Source organism: Clarias gariepinus, chromosome 28, assembly GCF_024256425.1.
Source record: "Clarias gariepinus isolate MV-2021 ecotype Netherlands chromosome 28, CGAR_prim_01v2, whole genome shotgun sequence".
NCBI classification, from domain to species: domain Eukaryota; kingdom Metazoa; phylum Chordata; class Actinopteri; order Siluriformes; family Clariidae; genus Clarias; species Clarias gariepinus.
The window spans coordinates 11,211,477-11,236,268 of record NC_071127.1 but is presented as its reverse complement, the minus strand read 5'-3'; the positions used below and the strand labels follow the sequence as shown (position 1 = coordinate 11,236,268).

The following is a 24,792-nucleotide window of genomic DNA, read 5'->3' as shown; positions in this document are numbered from 1 at the left end:
TCACAAATATATTATAAACTGACTTTTCAATACTTCAACAAATTTTACAAATTACTAATAGACAGGATTAATATGGTTTATCTGGTTTAAACAGTGTATGTCACTGTAACTTAAAGAAGTGGATCTTTATTCATTTACTCACTCATTCATTTTTATAGTAGCAGTAAGGGTAAATTGACGGACCTACAGTACCATCATCATACACCAATAACATCATAATATTGACAACCATAGCTGAAATCACCTTTGTGCTTAAACACTAAAACAATTTATTCACATAAAGAACTAATTAATAATGATTTGTGTTGTGTTTTATATACAGTAATTGGAACCACAGTTAGACAGATTGCAAGCTATGTATAACCTTAGACAGTACCATAGTCTCTGGATTCCGCCATGGCTTGATACAAGGCTCCTGGTTGCACAGGTGTCCACGTAATGCCCGAGGTCTTGTTTTCTATACAGAGAAGTGTCTTTATTACAAAAAATGTAATATTACAAAAATGTTCCAAAGACAACTTTTCTCAGTCTGGACTGAAGTTTTTAATTCTAAATGCTTTTAAACTTATTAGAAGTAAAAAAAAAAAAAAAGAAATAAGAAAGTATAAGCTTTTATATTAACTCTAATACAAATCAAGGAATTTAATAATATATTAAATAAGTACTAAGGGGCTACAGAATGATACTACAAGGGTAGGTTCTTATTAAAATGCATTACATAATTTTTCTAAATGTTATAAATAATACTTTAAAAATGTAGACAATTATGCTTTGAAGTAATGTATACTCCATATAAAACATTCTATAAACAAATTTTAGAAATAAATGTTATTAAACAATTAAATGTTATTAAATAAAAATTATTTAACTTTACATCTAAAATAAGAAATTACATTAAAAAAAACATGTTAAATTTCTTCTTTTAAGACCTACCTTTCTGGTTTTATTGGTCAATTATTTTAATTCTGCAAACTTCAGTGGTCTTTTTAGAGCCATGGTGGTAAACAAGCAACTTTTCGTGTGTCTTCTCAAATAGTGTGTGTGTGTGTGTGTGTGTGTGTGTGCTCTACCTCTGTCTGTTTTTCTCTGATAAGTGGGGCGTATCCTGATATGACATGCTACCACAGCTTTTTACAGCTTACTGCAGGTTTTTCCTCTAGATATGATTGACCTGTCGCAGAGAAATTTCACAAAGGAATTTAATTTGAAGTCTTGAACTACCTAAATTCTATTCTACGTCTTACCTGATTTTAACGCATTATTGTTTAAATGTTTTAAACATACGAGAGGAATACAGTGTTTTTTATGTTTTCAATTTTTTTTGTAATTGTTTTTTTTTATTTATACTGTTAGCATATTGCTATAGATAGATAGATAGATAGATAGATAGATAGATAAGAAAAAGTATGTGAACTTTTTAGAATTTCATGGTTTTCTGCATAAATTTGTCATAAAATGTGATCTGATCTTCATCTAAGTCAAAAGTATTGACAAATATAATGTGCCCAAAATAGTAGCACTCTGATCTTTCATGTCTTCATTAAGAACAACTATAAAAACCTTAGTGCTAGTGAAAAATGTATGTGAATCCTTGATTTAATTACCTCAAAAAAAGCTAATTGGAGTCAGGTGTTAGCATACATGGAGTCATGTTAAGAAAATGATTTTGGAGGTGTTGAAAAGGATCTATGATCAGGAATTCCTGATTTACATGAGGCTGGAAAGGGTTACAATGTGATTTCAAAGATTCTAGGAATTTACCAATCTACAGTTTGGAGACACTTTGGGACTGTGGCTACTCTAGTGGTGCCTAGTCAAAATGACCTGAAGAGCACAACAAAGATAAGACAATAAGGCAAAGAAACAACCCTAAGTGACAGGTTTTTAAGGCATCATTGGAACGGACTAACATCTGTGGTTATGAGTCTATCGCACATAAAACATTGTGTCCATGGCAGAACCCCACAAATGAAGCTGCTGCTTACTAAAAAGAACATTTCCGCCCGCTGAAGTTTGTGAAAGAGCACAATGACACAGCGGTATTGAAAAAAATGTTTTGTGCATTAATGAAACTAAGATTAAACTTCTGGAAAGAACCCACAGCACTACATCTGACTGAGGGTACTGCATACAGTATGTTTTCATTATGATACTGCATATCATCATAAAACATCATCCCAACCGTAAAGTATGGTGGAGGAAACATCATGATTTGGGACTGCTTTGCTCCATCAGGGCCTAGCCAGCTTGCAATCATTGAGGCGAAGATGAATTCCCAAGTGCTTTAAAAAAAATTAAGATAATGTGACAATATCTGTATGTCAGCTGAAACTCTATAAAAATAACAGGACAATGACACAAAACACCGGAGCAAGTCCACAACAGAATGGCTTCAATAAAAACAAAAAAATGCCTTTTAAAATGGCCAAGTCAGAGCCCAGACCTCAACCGAATAGACATGCTACAAAATGACTTGAAGAAAGTCTTATACATGAGACCCCCAAAGAATATGACAAAGCTAAAGTAGTTCTGGAGGAATGGGCACTGGAAGAATGGGCTAAAATTCCTCCTGAACGATGTGCAGGTCTGTTCCACAGCTACAGGGAGCACTTGGTTGCTGCCAAGTGGGGAAGGGTTATTAATTCCTAGAGTTCCTAGAGTTCACATACTTTTTCCACTACCATTTTGAACCACACTGAATGTGTGTGTCCAATAAATACATGAAAGGTCAAAATGTTTTTGTGTTATAATTTTAGGAATATTCGTCAATATCCGTGACTTAGATGAAGATCAAATCACATTTAATCGCACATTAATGCAGAAAACCATGAAATTCCAAAATGCTTACATACTTTTTCTTGCCACTTTAAATAGACAGACAGTAAACAATTATCACAATAATTACAGTAAACAGGTACACAGACATGAATAAAGAGCATGAAAAACTATTTTTGTAAAACATTCGTAAAATGAGAGAGTGGTTAAAATTTGTGAATATGTGCAAAAAATAAAAAGAAATTTGTGTGCACGATTCCATGTAATCATCGTCTGTACAATGGTCTAAATGCCTAAAGAAAAAAATTTACAGATAGCTGTCGTTATCAGAGACAACTCCACCCTGGTCTAGGAGGGGCTCATTATGCAGCATAATTTCTGCTCTAATATATGCAATGTGTTGTTTTATGTTGAACAAAAAAAAAGCTTAACAGTGTTTGCTAGAATCTTCTTGTTGGCCACCTCTATGTGTGTGTGTGTGTGAGAGAGAGAGAGAGAGAGAGAGAGTTACATATCTATTCTGAACTTAGATCTACCGAAAAGCCATCCGTTGTAAACTTTTAGGTTAGCCCAACCCTATGATTTCCCTATGGGTGATCAGAAAACACTGCATGTCAGAAAAAAGTGTGTTTCCACTAGATTGTCCAGATGCCCTGGTGCTGCGACCTTTCCTGAAACATATACCACTATTGATTACATATTGTACATTCTGCATATCCATCATAACTTGAAAGTTGCATTTCTCCTCATATAACCAACTAGTGATCCAATAATGCTTCAAAACAAATATAGAAGTGCGGTCCTTGCAATTCAACACATTAAATTGCATTAAAACAAGTGGAAAACTACTCATCTAAACCTTCCACAATGTAATACTTTTTTAATATCATTTTTTTTTACATATTTTGGAAGTAAGTGTAAATGTAATTAATAAAAAAAAATAGAAAAGAAGCAGAATGTTGAACAGATAAATTGTCTTTGGGTCTAATAAAGTTTTATCTTTTTTTACATTTCTTGCAGGCTTCACATTGGTTTTAAATCCATGTATATTTAAACATACACATTGTGCTCATTTAATTTAAAATTGCACATTATCTCCAGTACATCAGCAGAATTATGTCCATTGTTATTTAGTTCGCTACTAGCAAGCTTGCTCCCTGAGTCAACACATTCCATACAGCATTACACATGGCAATGTTCAGACCACCAGATGGAGACATTTCCCAAATAATAAAACTTTCTCTAAGTGAGTACAAGAGAAAATGTTGATATTTATTCATCTTATAGATTGATTGATTAAATATTAACCTGCCTGTCTTTAGGCAGAAAGAAGGAAACTGGAGTGCCCTAAGGAAACACTCCATGCACATAGACCCAAGGCAGGAATCGAATCCTGAAACTGGAGGTGCATGGCCACAATGCCAACCACTACGCCATCGTGCCACTAACTAAAGTTATTGTTAAAACCTAAAAACGATTATGAGCTTTTGAGAGAACACTGTGGCCACTTCACCAATGGCTTAATATAATAGTTTGTGTTGGTTTTATTTTAGGCCATGCACTTCCCAATTCCTTTAGCATCTTACATTTTATTAGATCATATATTGATCTTGCATGAGATAGAAGAAGACAAATATTTTACTTTAAAAGCTTTACAGACATTTAGCCTACTATGGATCCATGGGTGGCAAAAGAAATTGACGTGTGGAAAAGGTGTAGCAACTTGGGATTGACAATTTGGAAGGTGGACAGAAAATAGACAGAGGAAAGCCACACAGACATGGGGAAACAGTGTGAAACCTTTCACAGTTCATGAGGCTTAAAAGCTACCCATTGCAGCACAATGCCCTGTATTTACATGAGTAATGTTTATTAGGAGAATAATAAGTGCTGTCGGGTTTGATTCTTAGACAATGCCCAAACCCCAGTCAATGGATGCAGTGCTGGTCCCAAGCCTGGGTAAAATGGGAGGGTTGCATCAGAAAGGGCATCCGGTGTAAAAAAAAAAAAAGAAAAAAGAAAGAAAGTGCTGTGTCATTACATTTTATTCCATCCATCTACTCTGACATCACAAAGCAACATGATTTCATACCATCATGGGCATTGAAGCATCATGGGCTAAGTGGTAGATTTCTTACCTGCCACTGGTAAGGCCCGGATTTAATTCCTAGACAATGCCTTAACCTCAGCCGCTTTATGCAGTGCCAGCTTCAAGCCTGGATGAAATAGAGTTGCGTCAGGAAGGGAATCCAGCATAAAACCTGCACCAAGTGGCAATTAAACAGGGGTACACACACACACATTAAAGTACACAAAGGAAACGCACAAAACTCTACACACACAGAGACCTTAGGTGAGAGGCAGCATTTCTAATCACTAAGCCACTATCTAACCTTTTGTAGATTTTATTGTATTATTTATTAAAACAGAATAAAATTCAGTGGATTGGCATTGTACTCCCTGTCGTGTACCCTAAGCTCCCTGGGATAAGCTCCAGGCCTCAATGACTATGCACAGAACACGTGATGGTGAAGTGGTTTTGTGTGTGTGGGGGGGGGGGACGATAGTTTGACAAAGCATTAGAAAATCATTATTTCACACCCTTTTCCTCCCCGTGGTAAATGAAAGTGTTTATGCCGTTACGTCCGGGCTCCGCCCAATTTTGCGTCTTTGACTCCGCCCCCTCGTGCTGCTCCTGTAGCAGTGTTGGGAGTCTCTATGTTTTGGCACCAGGCTGCCGGACCGACACGCTCGCCGCTGCTGTGTTTTTGTTTTGTTTTTTTTACCCCCAGTGAAAGAAGAAGAAGGAAAGAATGGCTTCCGACGGCATGGATGAGCGTTCACCGCTGTTGTCAGCACAGAACTCGGGCAATGTGACTCCCACAGCGCCGCCGTACCTGCAGGAACCCAGTCCGAGAGGTAAAAACACAGGAGGGTCGTGATTGACTAAAGCTTTTTTGGGCGTAGCGACACCACGCTCAGCTTCGCGCTCGTGTTGCTGCTGCTGCTGCACACGAGATATCGATCTCCTGATAAAAAATGTCACGGGGAAAGGCGAGGCAAGGCATATGCGTGCGGGAATCACCGCCTGAATAACAGTCGTGTAGATTTGTAATGCTGCAGGTTTCAGCTTTAGGCCCGCTCGCTATCTGTCCTGCTGGCCTGCAGTGTTGTAATGGTGCATCTGACTCCATCACTCCACCCTTAACAGGCGTTTATTCTCTTAGCTTGTCGGATTAACCGATTTAGCGTGCCTTTGATGTTTTCCCCTTTGTAGCGATTTGAATGAAAACGGTTACATTGTTTACGCTTCTGTAACGATTCAGGGGAAATGGTCGCCTGAAGGTGTTAAGGACGCCCACTAGGCTCTATTGTGTTCCAGTGTGCTGAAGCTGACACTGCATCCCAAATCTACAATCTCACAATAAATAGTATCATTCCCAGTCGCTTGCTTTGGATTAGGATGTCATCTAGTATCTTTTACATATATGGTGCGTGTAGTTGAGCTAATAATGATTTACTTGGAAAGGTGCAACTGTGCACATTTGTTGCAAAGATGCTCTAGATAGATAAATACTTTATTGATCCAGATGGAAATTTTTCAAACATGCAGTAGCAAGGATATTAACATCCTTGGACATGTATTTAGAATTGCAAATCGTCAATCGTGTAAAGCATACAGCCAAAATACAGTATTAGTGTAAATTATATTTTTATGTTGTAGATATACAGAAAATGTGTGTGCCAAAGAAGCTATCTCTTAAGTTTATGCAACTTGTAACTGACCAATCTTGCTTCCCTAAAAATGTATAGTCTCTACCTTACACTGTTTTAAAGAGATGATTTTATGTGTCCCAAAAATGAAAAATTTTCAGCATTATATTGTCTCACTTAATCATTTAAAATGCAAATGATGCATATTTTTATGAGTAATGATACTAAAATTAGTATATAAGTTTCTAGAAGCATATGACCTGTCAAAATTGTCACTTTAATTTTTTTTTTACAAAAGATCTGTAGTTTCCGTAACCATGTAAAATTCACATTGTGAAATTTCAACAATTCTGCTTTTTAGAAATGCACTTTTTTTTTAAGTTTATGTCTTTCCTTGTGAAATCTAAATCGGCCAAGTTTCATCTGCATGACAATTAAGGTCATTGAAAGGTTTGAATTAAAAAAATTTCCGGACACTACATAAAAGCGCATGAAATTGTTGTTAACAAATGTTTTTCTGTTTATCTGACTAAAAATAGAAATGTGTTTGCATATTTACAAAAAATGAAGCATGGATAGGGAGATTATAATAAATAAATAAATAAATAAATAATAGTAAAACTGAACAAAATTTGCCCGAGATCCACCATTTAGAGGTATCTCAGCTAATCACAAGTTTAAAACATCTCAGTGCAAACTCGTAGATGGTAGAGATATAAAAGCATTGCTAGGTCACATCTAGTTTAAAAATTGTCATGTATTAATTACCAAGTCATACTGGATCACTTATGTCCTAGCAAAAACATTTTTTTAACCAGTTTTTTTTTTTCTTCTCAAATCTGTATATGAGTTTATAGCACATTTATATAACCGTTGGTGCCACAACAACTGTCTGATTCATACTGGAAAATTAATCAACTCCTTCAGTCAATCGAAATCAAGCATGAAGAGGGTTTTTTTTTCTTCATTTTTTAAAAATAGGGAAAAAATACTATTCATCTATTTTCTCTCTCTCTCTCTCTCTCTCTCTCTGATTTATGCATAGAGAAACAGCATAAAAGAAATAAAATCTGTAGCATTTTAATACATCTTTGTAGTACTCTACTTGTCTCTTATTTCAGCAGGGAGCATATTGACAGTGTATTAAGATTACAGAATTGGAGATTGGGAAAGGTAACCTTTGAACAGAATGCTAGAGTTTAATCTCCTTCCATGCTTTGTCTTGATGCACATACACTGCCTGCCCAAAAAATAGTCCCCGTTTCAGAAGGGCCAAGTTATTGGGCTGCACTACAAAACAATTTAAGACATTTAAAATTACTGGAATTGGGTTAGAAGAACTGTCCAACCCAGAATTAAAACCTATAAGGACTGTCCTGAACCTTTAACTTCATAGATGAAATGTGATCAGGAAAAAAATGGGTAGAGATCAATGTAAGTGCTTTATATACTGTAGATACAAGGGGGAAAAATGACAGTAGAAATCACAGCTATGTTTAATAGTGAAAGTATAAGTATTTTCACATGCACAATGTGAAGGACTAAACAGCTGTACAGCCATAAGATACCAGATGTTTAAAAAAAAAGCTCCTAAATTTGCTTGAGATCATAAAAATTGGACTTTAAAGCAATGAGGGAAAAGTCATGTGATTAGTCCAGATTGATCTTATTGAAGAGCAATAGGTGTGTCATAGTAAGAAGGGCAGGACATGAAGCAATGCATGATTGTATCATGTGTTGTGGCCTCTGGAGGCAGTGTTCTGATCTGGGCATTGCTTCAGATGCTCAGGTCTAAGGTTAGGAACGTTATGTGGCAATCAATGGTTGAATAACTTGTGCTCTTATTTACTAAGCATCTCAGTGTTGGAAATCGCTCTTTATTGGCCAAAAATTCTCAGAGTGACGCAATTTTTACCCTATTTATAGGAGTAGGAATCAAAGCAATTTATCACACTTAAAATATGAAATCACTAATATCTCTATCAAAAATTAGGAGAGCCCCTGAGGTGTCCTAACTGGTTCTCAATGACGTTGAGGTAGAGATGCATGCAGAGGAAAGATGTTTTTGGTAGCAATAAATGATAAAGAGCTCATTAAAAGATTAATTTGGACAAAAATAGTTTTTGTGACAGATCACATTCGGTACGCAACTGGTTAATCAACGAACATTTCTTATGCTGTCTTCGCATGTGACTGCTACTTTACTTTTTTTAGTGGCAGGGAAGATGATGCTTTGTGTTTGTCGCAGCCAACACTGCCAGAACAAAAAATCAAAATAAATCAGACTTTGCTGTTATAGAACCTTAGATTGTGCACAGATTCATGCATTTCCCCACCACGCAGCGGGAAATCATACACATCATACGCTGGTTTCTCCGGAGTTGTTGGCGTCATCCATGGCGCATGCATATAATAATCGTCCCTTAGCATTGACAAGGACTGACGGATGGCATTGATGGTTTCACAAATTGGTTCCACTCACTCTCTTTATCTTCAAAGTAATAGTATGGCCATCATTTTGATCAGATTATAACAATCCTACACAGCTCTGTTATAGACAATTCTGATTGGATCAGTCTGATTGGGAAAACTTCATGCAGTTGAGTCACACATCACTGTATAAGTTTTGTCTGTGTGCATTTGTCTGTGTTCACACAACTGCCGCTGATTTCGACATTTTGATTTCTCCCCGTTTAAAACTACTTACTGTATAACTGTAAAAAATTACAACACCTCCATGTAATGTGTAACCCACTTAGCGTTTTTTAGCGTCGTAGAAAGTAACATCACACTCTTTTCTAGGAGCAGTAGGAGTAGGAAGCTTCATAAATAACTGATATGTTCTACTCTGAGGTGAAAGTATTTTTAGTCTTAAATAAATTTTTAGCGCAATTCCTAGGAGTGATTCTAAAACACTTATATAGGTTATTCACATTTATGTACTTCTTCCAAGACTCATATTATAAAAAAGTTTATTTCACACATGGATTTGCCACAACACAGTGCACCATAATCAAAGCTAAAGGCAGTCATTGAAATCTTATCTGATATGAAAGAGTGTCTGCCAACCCCCCGACCCCCCTTTATTTTTGCCCAACCAGTGTATAAACCCAGTCAGCTCAGTGTGGGACAGTGTAGCATACTGTCAGTAATAAAATAATGAGAAATAAATGAATAGTGAGAGTCGAGGATGAAGAATATCCTTATGTATTATAATAAAAAAAAAACACACACAACTGACCTGCTGTTTAAATAAAATAAACAGTGGCTTTAAACCTAAACCTTAATAAAAAAAAAAAAACATAATTTAAAATTACCTTAACATGACCTTCTTTTAACACATAATTAACACATTATATTTTCAGAAGTTTGTGGACACCTGAGTGTCTCACCCATATGCAGTTGTTGCTCAAATTGTTGATATAAAATTGTATGGGATTGACTGCAACCTCATTGTAAACCTTTGAAATGAATTGGAACGCTGACTTTGTCAGGACTTTTATTTGTTACAGTGCATGAGCTCATTAATACTCTTGTGGCTGAATGAACAATCTCCATAGCCATGCTTCAAAACCTAGTGGAAAGCCTTCTCAGAAGAGTGGAGGTTATTATAACAGCAGAGGGGGAATAAATCACTTTCATTACATTCAGTACATTCTTTTATGGTGAATATATCAGTATATAATTTAATTTATTATAGATAATTAACTTAAATAGGGCGGCACAGTGACTTGGTGGTTAGCGCTGTCGCCTTGCACCTCTAGGGTCAGAGTTCCCACCTCGAGTCTGTGTGCATGGAGTTTGCATTTTCTCTCCGTGCTTTGTGGATATACTCCGTGTTCTCTGGTTTCCTTCCACAGTCCAAAGACATGCAGATTAGGCTAATTGGCGTTCCCACAACTCAACCCTTAAAAGGTGAGGTTTAACATTAGGTTTAAGGACTAATCCTTAAAAGGATAGGGACATTAGTCGCCCAGTGTGTTACTGTACATCTCTGAGTTGGAGGTCGGAAGTTCAGTGGTTCCACCTCCAGCTCCACCAGGTTGCCGTTGTTGGGCCTTTGAACAAGGCCCTTTACCCTGTGTGCTTCAAGGGTGCCAGGATATGCGAAGAATAAAGAATTTTACTGTGCAGTAAAGTTACTTAGGTAACTGTCATAGAAATTATGGATACATTTTGGGAGTACGTGCCGGATGGACAGCCCAATGGAATTTAAAAGTTTTTGTTCTTTTAACAATTTGCCTAACTTTTACACAATACTCAATTTATTAAGCAAAATTGAAGACTGTTGTAGATGTGTTGAGAAATGGCATTCTTACCAAAACCAGAAACTTCCCCATACAAATGGTTGACATTAAAGAAAAACCAGATATTTGGAGTGATGAACTCACATTCTTTCAAAAGATATTTAATGATGTAGGTCTAGAGCGCTGTCTAAATGCTTAAAAATCTCCCTTATGTGTTCAGTTGGGTCAAGCTCTGGTGACTTTACTTCATTTTCATTCATATCAAAACATTTAGTGAGAGCTTGTGGCCTGTGAGTGGGGTGAGTCTCCCCAGAGTCTCCAGGATTGAAATGTTGAATTATAGGATAAAGATGATTTAGTCTGGATACCTTCGCGGGTAAACCCAAACCCAATGTTACAGTTACGTCTTTCCAGAAATTCCCTGAAGTTGCTCCTTAAGCCTTAAACTAGGATCTGCTCCATAATGGTTTTAACTGGGTCACTAACATGAGCAGATTTAATAAAATACAGTTCAAAAGTATTTAGGGGTGACTGGGTGACCCACAACTGAAATTCTCACACAGGATCCAAGCCAAACACCTCTCAAACATTGTAGTTTATGCTGCGTTCTGCCAAAGCCGGATTTGAGCCTGGGCAGCAGCTGGCTCCAGGGTTCAGTGTTGTGTGTTGGGAATAGGCCTCTCATCTTACATGTACTGCCAGGGAAAATATACCCTGGTTTACTAGAAGACACAGGTGCTATACTGATACATGAGAGAGAAACAAATCCGGCCTAGATATTGCTGAGTTCAGTGATCACCCCCCAAACCCCCCCATTGAATGTCCACATTGTACATTATCATAATTATTTTTTAAAAAGGCAACAAGAAAACCAGTTTTTGTCAGTTTTCAAAGCCGTCCACTAGTATTGAAACTAAAACTAAGTTATCTGTGCAAAACAATAAAAAACGAAAATTATTTTATTGCTATTTGATTTGTGAATCCAATACATTCTTTCTCCCTATTTTCAGATACTCAATACACAATCAGTACATCATCATAGCCAATCCTGGTCCAAACGGTGCAAAGAGCCATTTGTGGGCCCTTTTGCTTATCACAATTCAGGTCAGACCTGAATGCCTCGAGATGACGCCCGGTAAAGCATATCCTTGTCCAAAAGCAGACATTATTCTTTCATTATTGGCAGTGTTGTTTGCAGTTTATGTGATGGAGCTTTGCGTATGGTTTACGTCACATTTCTGAAAGGACTCTTCAGTCGTGCCTCTTTGCTGACTTAAAATTTTCCTTAGTGGAAAAGTCTTCAGGAGAGAGGGCATTTAAATGAAGAGAAAAAAAATAATAGTCACTATGGCAAATACAATGTGTTGTATAAACATTGCCACACAAATTGTACATGGCTCTATGTTGACGCCATGATGGTTGCTTGGAGGAAAATTGTGAGGTCTTGGGTCATGTGATCTCAGCGCCATGGAAGGGCGTACTAGCATACTTAAAGTTCAGACTGCACAAAAACAATTTGCAAAATTATTTTTTTATAGATAGATGTTTAAGGCCAAGATGATAACTATATCACTTGTCATTTTTCTGAATATTCATCTTGTTTGTGTATACTTGTATATAGTTTGTCTCAATCTTTAAGCGTAACTAATTTTACTGGAAAGAAAAAATGGAAAAATGAAAAATGTTACTTCCAACAAATCAACTTTGGTGTGATAACCTTGATATCACATGCCAAGGGTAACCTAGCAATACCTTTAAAAATGTGCTTTGTCATTTCCCTAGCCAGATATGTTTGTAGGTAGAAAGTAAGTGTCAGAGTCAGGTGTGAACATTCCTAGCATAAATGCTTTTAAATCACGTGGAGAGATGTTTTTCTAGAAATGCACAAGTGAGGTAATAATCGAAGCAGTCACTGCCAGGTCTATGATTTCACCCTGCTTTAGTTTAGTCGATAATTAAGAGGGTGCATAGAAGGAAGAGTCTTAATTCATTTGTATGATGGAACTTTGAAGTATTAAACGGATAAGGTTATGATAACTGCTTTGTGTGTATACAGCGAACTGTTATATGTAGTAAGATATTATATAATCATTCTGCTAAGTTTACCTTTTGGGGGTGGTCAGTTTTTGTATCGTTAATTTTTTTTTTTTTTTTTGCAAGGTTATAATTAAATGTAAGCATACAATATCATAGAGAGTATTAATAAATTACATCTGCTATACCAGAGTCTCATGTTACATGATAAAATCTGTTTGTATGTTAAGCTTTAGATAGTTTATGCATTTTGTGCAGTGGTTTTAAATGATATGATTTATAATGTCATTAATCTTTACTATAACAGGGGCCAGAGTGGTAATAACGATTAAAATACAGTAGTATATTTCTATCAACAGAATCCAGTAGAACTACAGATATAATAGACTTGTCAAGTCATGTTCATATAACATTACACACACAGGAAGAGCTTTCCCAGAGTGTCGAGTCAGTGTTTCATCCTGTAGCAATGAGGCAAAGACTCTGTCCTGATACACACTTTCAACTGCCCACTGCCCAGTAATGCTCCCCTGCGACTTCAAATAGTTAGTGAGGTAATTGAATACACACCCCTATTACAGACTAAAATATCACCACCGTTCCTAAATTATACTTGTGTGTGTAAACACTGCGCAGCCAAAAAAAAAAATCCACTGCTTGGATTTAACTAAGCTGAGAGTGAAGAGTTAAGTTATTTAACCCTAACTAATGCAGTGAGGAGCTTCTCATTTCTTGGACATCCATGTCAGAAGATGTATCGTGTGGTTGTGGCAATCCAAAAAAGGGAACCGTTCAAAGCTTTATTAAAACCTGGAAGGATGGTGTTGAGGAAGAAAAGTGGTCGGGGAAAAAAATCACTTTTTTTTGGGAGATCACTTAAATGCTTGGTGAAATCATAGTTAAAAAGTAACAGTAGAACTCATTGCTATGTTTAAAAGAGAACTCAAGCGATAGGGACTAAACAGCTGTGTAGCCTTAAGAAAGCAACTTATCAGTGAGACTAATCAGCAGGGGAAAAGGCTTCAATTTGATAGGAATGGATGGTTGCATGATTTCTAGATTTCCCCTGTTTAAAAGTGATGGGTGCATCACTTCATCTGCCTCTCACCATGCAAGCCTGTGGGGGCAGTGTTATGATCTGTTGGTCAGGTTTAGGCTCAGCAACATTATGTGCCCCCAAAAAATGAGGTTTGCTGATGGCCTGAATGTACTGAATAACCAGGTTATCACATGTACGGATTTTTTTCCTTCCATGATGGCACAGGCATATTCCAAGATGACGATGTCACAATCCTTTGGGCTCAATTTGTAATAGGGTGGTTGAGGGAGCATGAGGCGTGATTCTCACACATGGATTAGCCATTACAGAGTCGATTTTGGAGTTTTGAAGAAACTCTGAGAAAGAGAGGTGGTTTGGACATTTTCAGAGGAGAGATTGTGAATATATCTGCCAGGAACTGGCACTCTTCTAGGGGAAGATCAAAGATGAGATTTATGGATGCAGTGAGAGAGGACATGAAGTTAGTTAGTGTGAGAGAAGAGGATGCAGAGGATAGGGATAGATGGAGGCAGATGGTTGGGTGATTTGGCTGAGAGACAAAGAAGGAGATTGTATGTACTCAAAATGCTAAACCTAATATAAATTAGGTTAAATATTAAATATTAAATAATACATTCCAAACATAGTATTCCAGGAAAAATTTTAATTCTACAGGAAAATATCTCTAGGCCAAAAAAGGAGGCAGCATTTGAAAGCATTATGAAAAAACAACTTATAAAAAATTCTTATAAAATTTGCTCAAATTGTACCTGAGACTATATTTTAAAAAGGTTTTTCAACAATTATTGACTTAGTTTAATTATTTACTGTTTAATGATTTTTATAGTTTTAGTAGTTTTTTTATGTATAAATTTTCTTTAAAGACCGAGAGCAGTTTTGCATGTGCCTAAGACTTTTGCAGTGTACTGTAATATCCTGCCTCACTAGTTTATGTGATAATGTGACTTGTGAAAATGGCTGTTGCACAACATCTTCCTGTCTCAGCGGAGTGTTACAGTACTTCACAACATGACTGACGACAAGCACATGGTTTACTATAAATGCATTTTCAAAACTGTGCATGGTGGAATTTTTTCAAACACCTTGACGGAGACAAGCAATCCATAATTAACCATTTTATTCAACTGTTTTATCTTCGTGGCTCTAATGCAAAACCAGAGAAACAAACTTTGTTTACAAGAATGGCATTTTTGGTTTACCTGAATATGGTGATTACTTCATTTTTGGCTGAATTAATAATCACAAGACCAGACCTGGCTTGACTGCTGACTGTGGAATTAATCCACAACCTTAATCCATTAAATCTCAGAGTAGGCATAAATTCAGTCTACAGCCAAAACCTCAGCCAGGTTTTAGTCTGAGAAAAGTCAAAATATAGAAGTGGACAGTCTGATGTTTTATGCTTTATAATTTATGTTTAAAGCACCTAAAACATTTTACATATCATCTCAACCCCAGTATAGGGTGTTATTTACTCACTCATTATCTATACTGCTTTATCCTGTATACATGGTCGCAGGAAGCCTGGAGCCTATCGCAGGAGACGAAGCGCACACGCATAGCCACACTCAATCACACACTACGAGCAACTTGGGTAACGCCAATTATCCTAATCTGCATGTCTTTGCGCTGTGGGAGGAAACCGGAGTACCCGAAAGGAAACCTACCAAGCACGCGGACTTGGTGCTCACAATCGAACCCAAACCCAACTAATCCACCACGCTGCCGTTAAGGTTATTACTCATATTCTAATGATCCTTGGTCTAGACATTGAAACTTCTCACTTCCCGCTTAGTACAATATTGAGTTATTAGCCAGGCCAAGCATGTAATGCAGAATTTAGGTCAGTTTCATAATCCATGCTGTCACTATTTAAAACCTCACACAACACACTGTTTAGGCAATTCGCTCCTGTTGCTCCTTCATATTGCGCCAGCTCTACGTACAACATAAAACAATAATTCCTAATCTTATCAAACATGTTATCACTGATGTTAAATACCATAATGACAGACGCTCTGTTTGCTCACATGGGCGTCTGCAGTAGGGTTGAGTAAATCAATATAGTGTGTGTATTTACACAGTAGTTTCTGCTATTTGATTTGTACAGCTTAACCTATGATTGCATTAATTGTGTCTCTGGTTACAGTCAGCACTTATTAAAGATGGATGTTGTTCTACCAATTAAGTGTTTGGTTTCTTCAGATTGTATGTTTTTTCGCTATCTGGAAGACAAATTTAAATTTATTAACATGTATGCATTTCTTTTTTGGATCAGATGATTTTTAATAATCAGCTTTAAACCATTGTATTCTTAAATTCATGAAGCTGGTTATTAAGATGTTATTAGCAAAATGTACAAAATTTCATCAGTGACCCTTTTATTAGTTGACGAACAAGTGTTTTGACTGGCAATGTGTAAGAAAATAAAGGCGTACAATATAATATTCCAATAAATCTGATATGCATATGTAACTGTGTCTGTCCTCTCTTAGCTGAGCTCCCCCCGCCATACACAGCTATTGCCAGTCCTGATACAGGAGGAGTGCCAGTCATTAACTGCCGAGTGTGTCAGTCTCTCATAAACCTGGATGGGAAGCTCCATCAGCATGTGGTGAAGTGCACGGTCTGCAATGAGGCGACGGTAAGAAGGCATCGGATGTTGCTTCAACTAATGCTTAGTCATGCACAGCGCCAGTCCTACTTTCTCTCGCTCTCGCACTCTCACTCTCACTGCACAGTCAGAAGTGATGTCTTCACAAGTCAGTCTTAACAAGAAGAGAAGATAGCGGAATAGAATTAGTGGTATTTTCCTGTCTCTGATTCTGTGCTTTGAGACTTTAACATTTCCCTTAAATAAGTGTGAAACGCAGCATGATTTGTGCAGCACCATTGCATGAACACCCCCGATTTCAATCATCCTCCACACCTTTTTTAGATTGCACCTTGATTCTTATTGCTATCCGTGCACCTTCGAATTACACAATCCCAAAACTCATTTGTTCCAGTAATTTATGTAGATCATTATATTTTATTTGTTACAAAAAGTTCATTCAGCACTAATATGTCTTTGTAACTAAGCAACACAGCATCCAGTCGGTGTATCCGATGACGAAGATGCAGTAGCACATTTCACATGATCTGCAGGCTGGCGTGTGAGAACCTTTGTGCTTGTGGTGCTTCTGTGGTTTGGAAGAAAAAATGTAAATAAACAGACAATGGTTTTGGAGAAAAAGTCCAAAGTCTAAATCATTTTCTTTTTACAGAGCCCCTCTGGTTACATTTGGGGAAAAATGGGAATGAGATCCTATGTGGTGACCATGACTTACACAGGTGTGGAAGTTAGATATTATGTTGTGGTCATGACTTAGTCTGGTATCGGAGCGAGATAGTGTATTGTGGCCACAACTTATATGCTGTATGTTAGTGAGTAAATAAAAGTAATCATCCATCCATACTAACAGTTATTAAAGTCATCAATTTAAACTCCGTAGTTTACAAGAGTCACCACAGTTGTCACCACAGTATCTTGTGGCCACGCATTGTACTATTTTGTTCCCATGCCTTAGTTAGTCATGGCCACTAAATATTTTTTCCCCCAGGGTCACCAGAGAGCCTCCGTAGTTTTTGAATCAATAGACTTGACAACTCAAGTCATGCATCAAAAATACATTTCAACATTTTATTTTATATTAGATTTGTGTGTGTATTTGTGCATTGCAATGTTTTAAACCATTCGACAGGCATTAATTTGTATTGATATTTCTGCCTGGCCCTTGCCTCAGTCAATTATCTCTCCTGCATTCTGTAGATTTGACACGTGACCTGTTGTGTTAATTATAAAGACTCTTATTCACAATATGATCATCCTTTTTGACACGCTTAGTACTTTTTGCCTTTATATTATATGGTTAGGATAGAGTAATGGTTTGTAATTTATGTTTTAGTCCTCTTAGTAATTTCTGTTTTTAATGTTTGCATTAATTTGCTCTGTTTTACCTTCTAAACTTTTTGAAGTCATGTTCCTGACCTTATATAAATATACTGCTTAAAAATAATAATAAATAAGGAAACACAGAGTGCCAGTTTGACTTGCATGTGTACAGTATGTTCAGGTCAAACCGGGACCCTTAAGGGTTTATTTAGCAGTATATTTTTCTACCAGTATGGCGGTTCTGTTCTTAGTTAACTTATAATGATTTCTATGGTGTTTATAACTTTATTTTACAAAGCCACCAGAGCTCTGACTTAATGAGATTAATCACAGATCACTATGTATCTTTTTGTTTACATATGGTGTTAACGGTCGGGCATGCTGGTACACTTTACAGTAAAACCTGTTTTGTATTGTTTGTGCAAATAAAAGTCACTTTAGATCTTAGATAACAATATTCTGCCTTTCTGCGCCTCTTTTCCTTTTCATAGCCGATCAAAAACCCGCCAGCTGGGAAAAAGTATGTCAGATGTCCCTGCAACTGCTTGCTAATTTGTAAAGACACATCCCGGAGGATAGGATGTCCTCGACCTAACTGGTAAGTGTGATAAGGGCTGTCTTGTTACTGCTGCCATCTGGACATCATCGTGCAGTGGAAATATAAAAAGCAGGTCTCTGAGGTTGTAGTCGTCTGATAACAGAGTGAAGGGAGGTGAAACGGGTACCGCGCTCTTTGAAGTACAGGAAAATGCCTGCAGCTGGGCAAAAAAATATGATTGATTTTTGGGTTTTTTTCTAGCAGCATAGAGGTCACAGTGATTTGTTTTTTATGACCGACAGTAGACGGATTATCAACCTGAGTCCGGTGATGGTGATCCCGGAGGAGCAACCTGCACAGCCGGCGCTTCCCATTCAGCCCGAAGGCCTGCGTGTGGTGTGCGGCCACTGCGGCAACACGTTCCTTGTATGTACAGTTTTATTCCTCTTTTCCTGTACAGCACCAGTTTATGGTATATCTCATTATTAACTATAATTATTAATGAGTTGTTTTTTTTAATGACCCGATTTTACATGCCAATGTTTTCGATTTTCGATTTAACACTCGTAAACTTTCATAAGACCACGTCTGTGCCGTCTAATCTTTGTTCTACATCACAGGACCTAATTAAATAGTTTTTCGGGAATGCTGCCTACATTTCTTCACTCAGAAGTAAATTAAAGTGCTAGCACAGGATGCTGAAGTAAGAAAAACGAATCCCTCAATGCGATAGATCTCCTGTTATGTCCAGGACCATTAGGCTAGCCGTAATGATGCACCCCAGCCTTCCTCTGGTCGGCATGTTGTTAATGGATCTGCTGCCTGCAAGATCTCAATACAGTGGAATCTCAGCATACAAATGTCCTCCCTTATGAATTTTTGCTTTAAGGACTGAAGTTTTGCAAGGAATTCGCAAGTGTTTTCGGCATCATAATGAACGAACCGAACCGAACGCCGTACATCCAGGAGCCAGTCAGGGGAAAACCAAGCGAAGCAAGTTCACAAATGTTAAATTTTTTTTGTTTTGTTTGTTTGTTTGTTTTGTTTTTGCATTTTGTGCAAGATTGAGTGAATGCAAGGGTCCCAAAAAAGTTAGCAAGAATAAAAGGGAGGCACTTCATCATAAATTAAACAAGTTTTAATGTCTATTTATTTCATATTTTACTTAATGTACTTAAGTCTTTTCATATGCCAAAAAAAAAACGATTATAGAGTTTACATTACATTCTACATTACGTTTACATTAAACATGTTTCCTGATACCAAAATTCGCCTTATTAAATTCTTATGGCGAGGTTCCACTGTACTAATAAATCCGAATCAGAAACTAAAACTAAAGCAAGACTCGGACTGTTAGTAATCTGATACAGATAAGTAAACGAGCAGGATATCATTCTCCTAGTAACTAAAACCTATGTGGATTCTGCTCCACTATGGCAACATGCAGGGTATGCATATGTATGCTGTTCTGTAAATATTGCAGTAACTTCCATTATTCATTGTTATTGTATTTTGATTTTAAGGAGTGTGACTTAAGTTGTGTAAATTGATTTCTAGTCTGTATATATTTGATATATAAAAGGTTTTAATAATTATTAACTTATTATATGCTTATAAAGTGACCCATGAATAACAGATTCACCCTAACTCAATAGTAGCACCGTATATTAAGTGTTTATTTGATTTATTTTATTTTTTTGCCTTTTGTCTTTCCCACAGTGGATGGAGCTCCGATTTAATACGCTGGCCAAGTGTCCTCATTGCAAAAAGATGTGAGTCACATTCATCACTTTTCCATGATTGTCTCTGTCCAGAGCTTGGTGATCTAGATGTCTCAGGTTTTCGGGATCCTCATGACCGGCGGTGCGATGCCGCCCAGCATCCGATTCGCAACCTCTGAGTCTGTGTGACGCACACATTTCTGGCATGATGTGAGACCTTGGCAGCAAAGGGGTAATGCAGAGAGGAAGAGTAAACATACCCAGAGTGGTAGTGCCAGTAATGTAATGCCCTTCACCCATTGCCCAGGCTGCCAGAATCCTTCAGAGCAACTGCTTTGGAATGGGAGTAGATTCATGTTGATGTAATGTAACAAACAGATGGCAAAAAAAACCACACACACACACTGAGATAGCAGTTGCTACAACTGACCTAAAACTGAGGACAAACTACACAGGGTTTACAGTCTTAAAAGTTCTGATCATACAATTAACACTTCAAATGACATTGTACAAGTCTTCTTCCCCTAAGTCAATCAGCTGTTGTTCCAAACTGGTTGTTTAATTTATTCGCAAATAAACGTTCTCTGTTTGCCATTTCGAATTTCCTGTATCCTGCCCATGATCACCCCTTGTCTATGTTCATTGCCTATTGATGGTGCGATCAGAATAATCAAATCAAGTCTCTTCTCCTCAAACACTTGCTGATTCGAGTTCGTACCCCTCATACAGTTACTGATTCCTGTGCCAGCTCTCCATGTCAACCGGCTCCAACATGTGCTGACTGGCGCAGACTAGGACAGGATTTTTAATCCTTCTACAAAATCCGGTCTGAAATTATCAGCTTAAATGGAATGTGACAAATTCCTGCTTGTGAGAAGAGAAAACAGACATATACAAGATTAATCGCCTTGTGATAAACTTCAGTATATTATGGATATCATGAGGTATCAATGCTTTTGTAATTCCACAACTGTTATTGATCAATGTACCAAGTGGACTTCATTTCTAGTTCTAGTTTAATATTTCCTCATTCTTTACTCTCAGCTTGCACGACCTCATAAAGCATTCCTCCTTTTTTTGATTTTTGACTCAATAAGTAAGGAATAACGCTCAACAGACTGTCCTGTTCAGAGAAGCTAATCCATGTCTGATGGTGTGATCTCGTCCAGCACAAAGCAGACAGCTATAACCACCTTGTGGTGGATATTTTTCCTCTAACAGCACATCCCAAACTCTGTTATTTCTCTCCTAGCACAATGATTTGGCACAGATTCAAATCTATAATTTATTGATGAATAAAATGATTCTTTATGCCTTTATAGCTGCATTTAATTTTATAGAACATCCACAAGTTTCTTTATTGTTTAGGTTATTGCAGTTGTTCCTTTATAGCTTCTCTTTGTTGTTTCTTTTGATGTCATTAAGTCTATAGTGCTTTAATCCTCAAGGAAGTCAAAGTAGATACTTTTTAACTTCCCCTCCTTTTATAGATGCAAGTCTTGAAATGTCATGATATATTAGATTTTTTTCTTTTTATTATTTTATTTTCGTGCCACCCTTACTCGAGATAATGGGATAAACACATTAAGGCACTTTGATTCATCATGATTTTAAAAAGCGGCTTCAGAACCAGTCACATGAGAGCCATGTGAAGTATTAGACTTTGCCGGAGGTCACATGGCTCGCTTCTACCCCAGCTGGCTCTTGCTGAGTACAAGCGTTTACAAAAGCCAGTTTATTTTCAACCCCCTCGCTAGACCTGTTTTTCTTTCCAACTAGCGAACTTGCAAAATGCTTCATGCTTGAGTTAAATGTACCGCCACGTCAAATGTTTTTTTTGGTGTACTCGCTGTGTAAAACCTGCGACAGGGTGTCATACTGTTGTGTTCATTTTTAGATATATTCAAAATATATTTATTAACAACCAGTAAAGCAGAATAATTAACTTAAATATTTAATAATTGGGGTGTTTTTGGTGCACCACCCTGTGCTGTGCTCTAACCCCGATCTTGTGTGTGTGTGTTTTTGCCTCCAGTTCTTCCGTTGGCAGTGCTCTACCCAGGAGGCGCTGCTGCGCCTACATCACAGTAGGAATGATCTGCATTTTTATCGGAATTGGACTGACGGTAAGTTACTGATCTAACCGCAATGCACTTTTATACACCATTCAGATTAGGCTAATTGACAGGGGTAGCTCAGTGGTTCAGGTGTTGGACTACGAATCGGAGGTTCCCAGGTTTAAACCACAGCACCACAGAATTTGAAAGGCCCTTGAGCAAGGCCCTTAACCCGTAACTACATTCTACAACAATACTGGGGATTTCAAAACTATAAAATAACACATATGGAATTAGGTAATTACGTAACAACAAGAAAAACAACAGTGAGTTGTTATTTTAAGACACAGAGATCAGCCTTTCTGTAATAGTTCTTGCAAGAACAGTATTGTCAAGTGCATTTGCAAAATCCGTCAAGCACCATAATGAAACTGGCTCTCATGAAGGCCGTCCCAGGAGGGTGAGACCAAAACCTACCTCTGCCGCAGACGAGAAGTTCATTTAGAGTTATCAGCCTGAAAAACGACCAATTAACAGCACCTCAGATTAGAGGCGTTATAAAGTCTTTACAGAGCAGAAGTAACAGACACATCTCATCATTAACTGTTCAAAGGAGATTAATGCATTTTTGGACGCCTTCAGCATTCCTTTACAATGTAGAAAGAAATAAAAATCAGGAACCATCATGGAGTTAGAAAGTGACCCCAACTTTTGTACGGTAGTGTATAATGAGAATGTAAGGGCGTTAAATGGAATTAACTGTACACTGTTAAGCAGAGCAAGCGCAAATAGTTTGTCTTTATGTAGCACATACAACATGCATGATCACTTAACCACAACAATGTTTGTTTGTTTGTTTTTTCATAAATTGCCATAAGTAAGGAAAGGATTAACTGTGACAATAACATTGATGAAGCGTATGCAGCTAGTTTCATCTTTAAGTAGTCAGCCCCAAACAGGGCACTAAACAGTAATGGACTGTTTTTTTTTCCCCAACACAGCAGCCTTTATGTCTTGTTTTTTATTTACTGTTGTTGGAGAACTGACACTTGGAAATAATGATATTTATACTGACTCAATAAAGCAAAGTACTGAATCCTGAGTAAAAATGTATTCTGTGGAAAATAAGTAGAAGGTACTGGCAAGACCGATTAGGATTAAAGTCAGCTATCCTGAGATGAATCCAATAAACTACCCAATGAACTGTATCTTACTCTGTGCTTTCTGTGTTTCTTTGTCCCCACCCCTCTAGGTTGGAACCCAAGAATTTGCCAGGCGATACCATGCTACCTACGTGTCATGGGCTTTCGCGTATCTGCTGGGTTTTATCTGCCTGGTCCGGGCCTGCTACTGGGGAGCGATTCGAGTCAGCTATCCAGAGAACACCTTTGCATAGATGTGAAGTGTCCATGATGGTTCATTTAACCCTTTTTAGGTTTTCATTTTATCTTGATTTTAACAGGTGTACATTTCACTGGTCATTCTACAGTATGTAGGCGAGCTACTGTATAATCGGGGCCGGAAAAAATGAACGCGTTATATTCCGAATATTTATATTGGATGTCAGATATATCTATATATAAGTGATCAGATATTCACAAACGTGTTGAAATCAACTTTTGAAAAGTAACATTTAATTTTCAATTGGGAAAATTATAATATAAAGTACGCCTCGTGTATCGTTGTTAAAGCCTACTAGACTGTGAGTGTGTGTGTGTTGTGTTTTGTTAACGACTTGACCAAAATGAACAATATATCCATTGCACTACAGTTTTATGCAAATATCCTCTTCTTTTTGCTGCTAGCTGTCAGCTGTAAAAAGCTGCAAGTTAAATATTAAAAGCTGCCCACACTCAAACAAGGTGGTACTGTGTAACATTTATGTAATCTTACATCTTACACGTGCCAATATCTGTGTTCTTAGGGTGGAAAATCGATAGCTGCTCTCGAATCCATATCCTCGGAGCCGCTCGAACAAACCGAGAGATTATCTCGGCTTTTCAGAGTATTTAAAAACGGCATGCTTACAAACAAACATCGATGCTAATAACTCCAGCTGACTCCGGTGGGTTTTAAATGTTTTGCATGATATCAACTCGGTTCATTTGTACCACAGATCAGTGTGTCTCTGTCAGCAAAAGGTCACTGTGGAAGTGTTAGGCCGCCTAATGTCCCTAATCTTCTCTATATGTAGAATGGAACCGCCTCCGCTACCTTGTTCACACTAATATCACAGTAGTTTCTTAACTTTGGCAGGGTGACTGGGCACAATTGTAGTTACAATTGCAGTTCCTGTTCTGAATGTGAAAAGCAAGTTTCTTTGTACATAGTTTATTCATCGCACTGAGACTAACTTAAGTTGGAGTATGGTTTGGGTCTTTTTAAAAAATGGTAATTTATCAATAAAATAAAAAAGAACTGCCATTCCGCCTGTGTCTTTTACTTCACTTGAGTTTTTACTTCACCCTTTATAATCAGCACTCTTGGTAGAAAAGCTGAGAAAAAAACGTAGAAAAGAAATATTACTCACTGTATTTAGGAGAAGCTAGCATTTTCCTATAAAAAAATAATAAAAATCTCATTTACCCAATTTCTTAAATAATATTTTCTTTAAGAAATGTGTGACAGTTTTGGGCAAGAATAATAATGACCAAGCCATAAATTTTACACAAGTCACTCAAAGACTTTAAATAACAGAACACACTAATCCAT

At 37.3% G+C, this 24,792-nt stretch overlaps 2 protein-coding genes across 2 annotated transcripts in view; one reads left to right on the top strand and one right to left on the bottom strand.

The window, feature by feature from the left end:
- Window positions 1-1,056, bottom strand: part of si:ch211-250g4.3 (titin homolog) — a 32,205-nt gene extending 31,149 nt beyond the window's left edge. The window contains exons 1-2 of the mRNA XM_053489652.1: window positions 934-1,056; window positions 377-457 (exon numbers count right to left, since the gene is read on the bottom strand). Of these exons, the coding sequence (XP_053345627.1) occupies window positions 377-398 (22 nt within the window). The 5' untranslated portion in view covers window positions 399-457; window positions 934-1,056. The remainder of the gene's footprint in view (window positions 1-376; window positions 458-933) is intronic.
- A 4,424-nt stretch (window positions 1,057-5,480) lies between these two features.
- pip4p2 (phosphatidylinositol-4,5-bisphosphate 4-phosphatase 2) lies at window positions 5,481-24,507 on the top strand. The gene is made up of 7 exons (XM_053489651.1): window positions 5,481-5,694; window positions 16,326-16,474; window positions 18,256-18,362; window positions 18,605-18,728; window positions 20,022-20,074; window positions 22,059-22,149; window positions 23,333-24,507. Exons 1-7 carry the CDS (start codon window positions 5,589-5,591, stop codon window positions 23,474-23,476), a joined length of 774 nt encoding a protein of 257 aa, XP_053345626.1. The 5' UTR covers window positions 5,481-5,588; the 3' UTR covers window positions 23,477-24,507.
- Window positions 24,508-24,792: the final 285 nt, after the last annotated feature.

Coding starts and splice junctions, on each gene's coding strand:
- pip4p2 (XM_053489651.1), top strand. CDS start 5,589: ATGGCTTCCGACGGCATGGATGAGCGTTCACCGCTGTTGTCAGCACAG. Junction 16,475..18,255: donor CGGTCTGCAATGAGGCGACG/GTAAGAAGGCAT, acceptor TCCTTTTCATAG/CCGATCAAAAACCCGCCAGC. Junction 18,729..20,021: donor ACTGCGGCAACACGTTCCTT/GTATGTACAGTT, acceptor TCTTTCCCACAG/TGGATGGAGCTCCGATTTAA.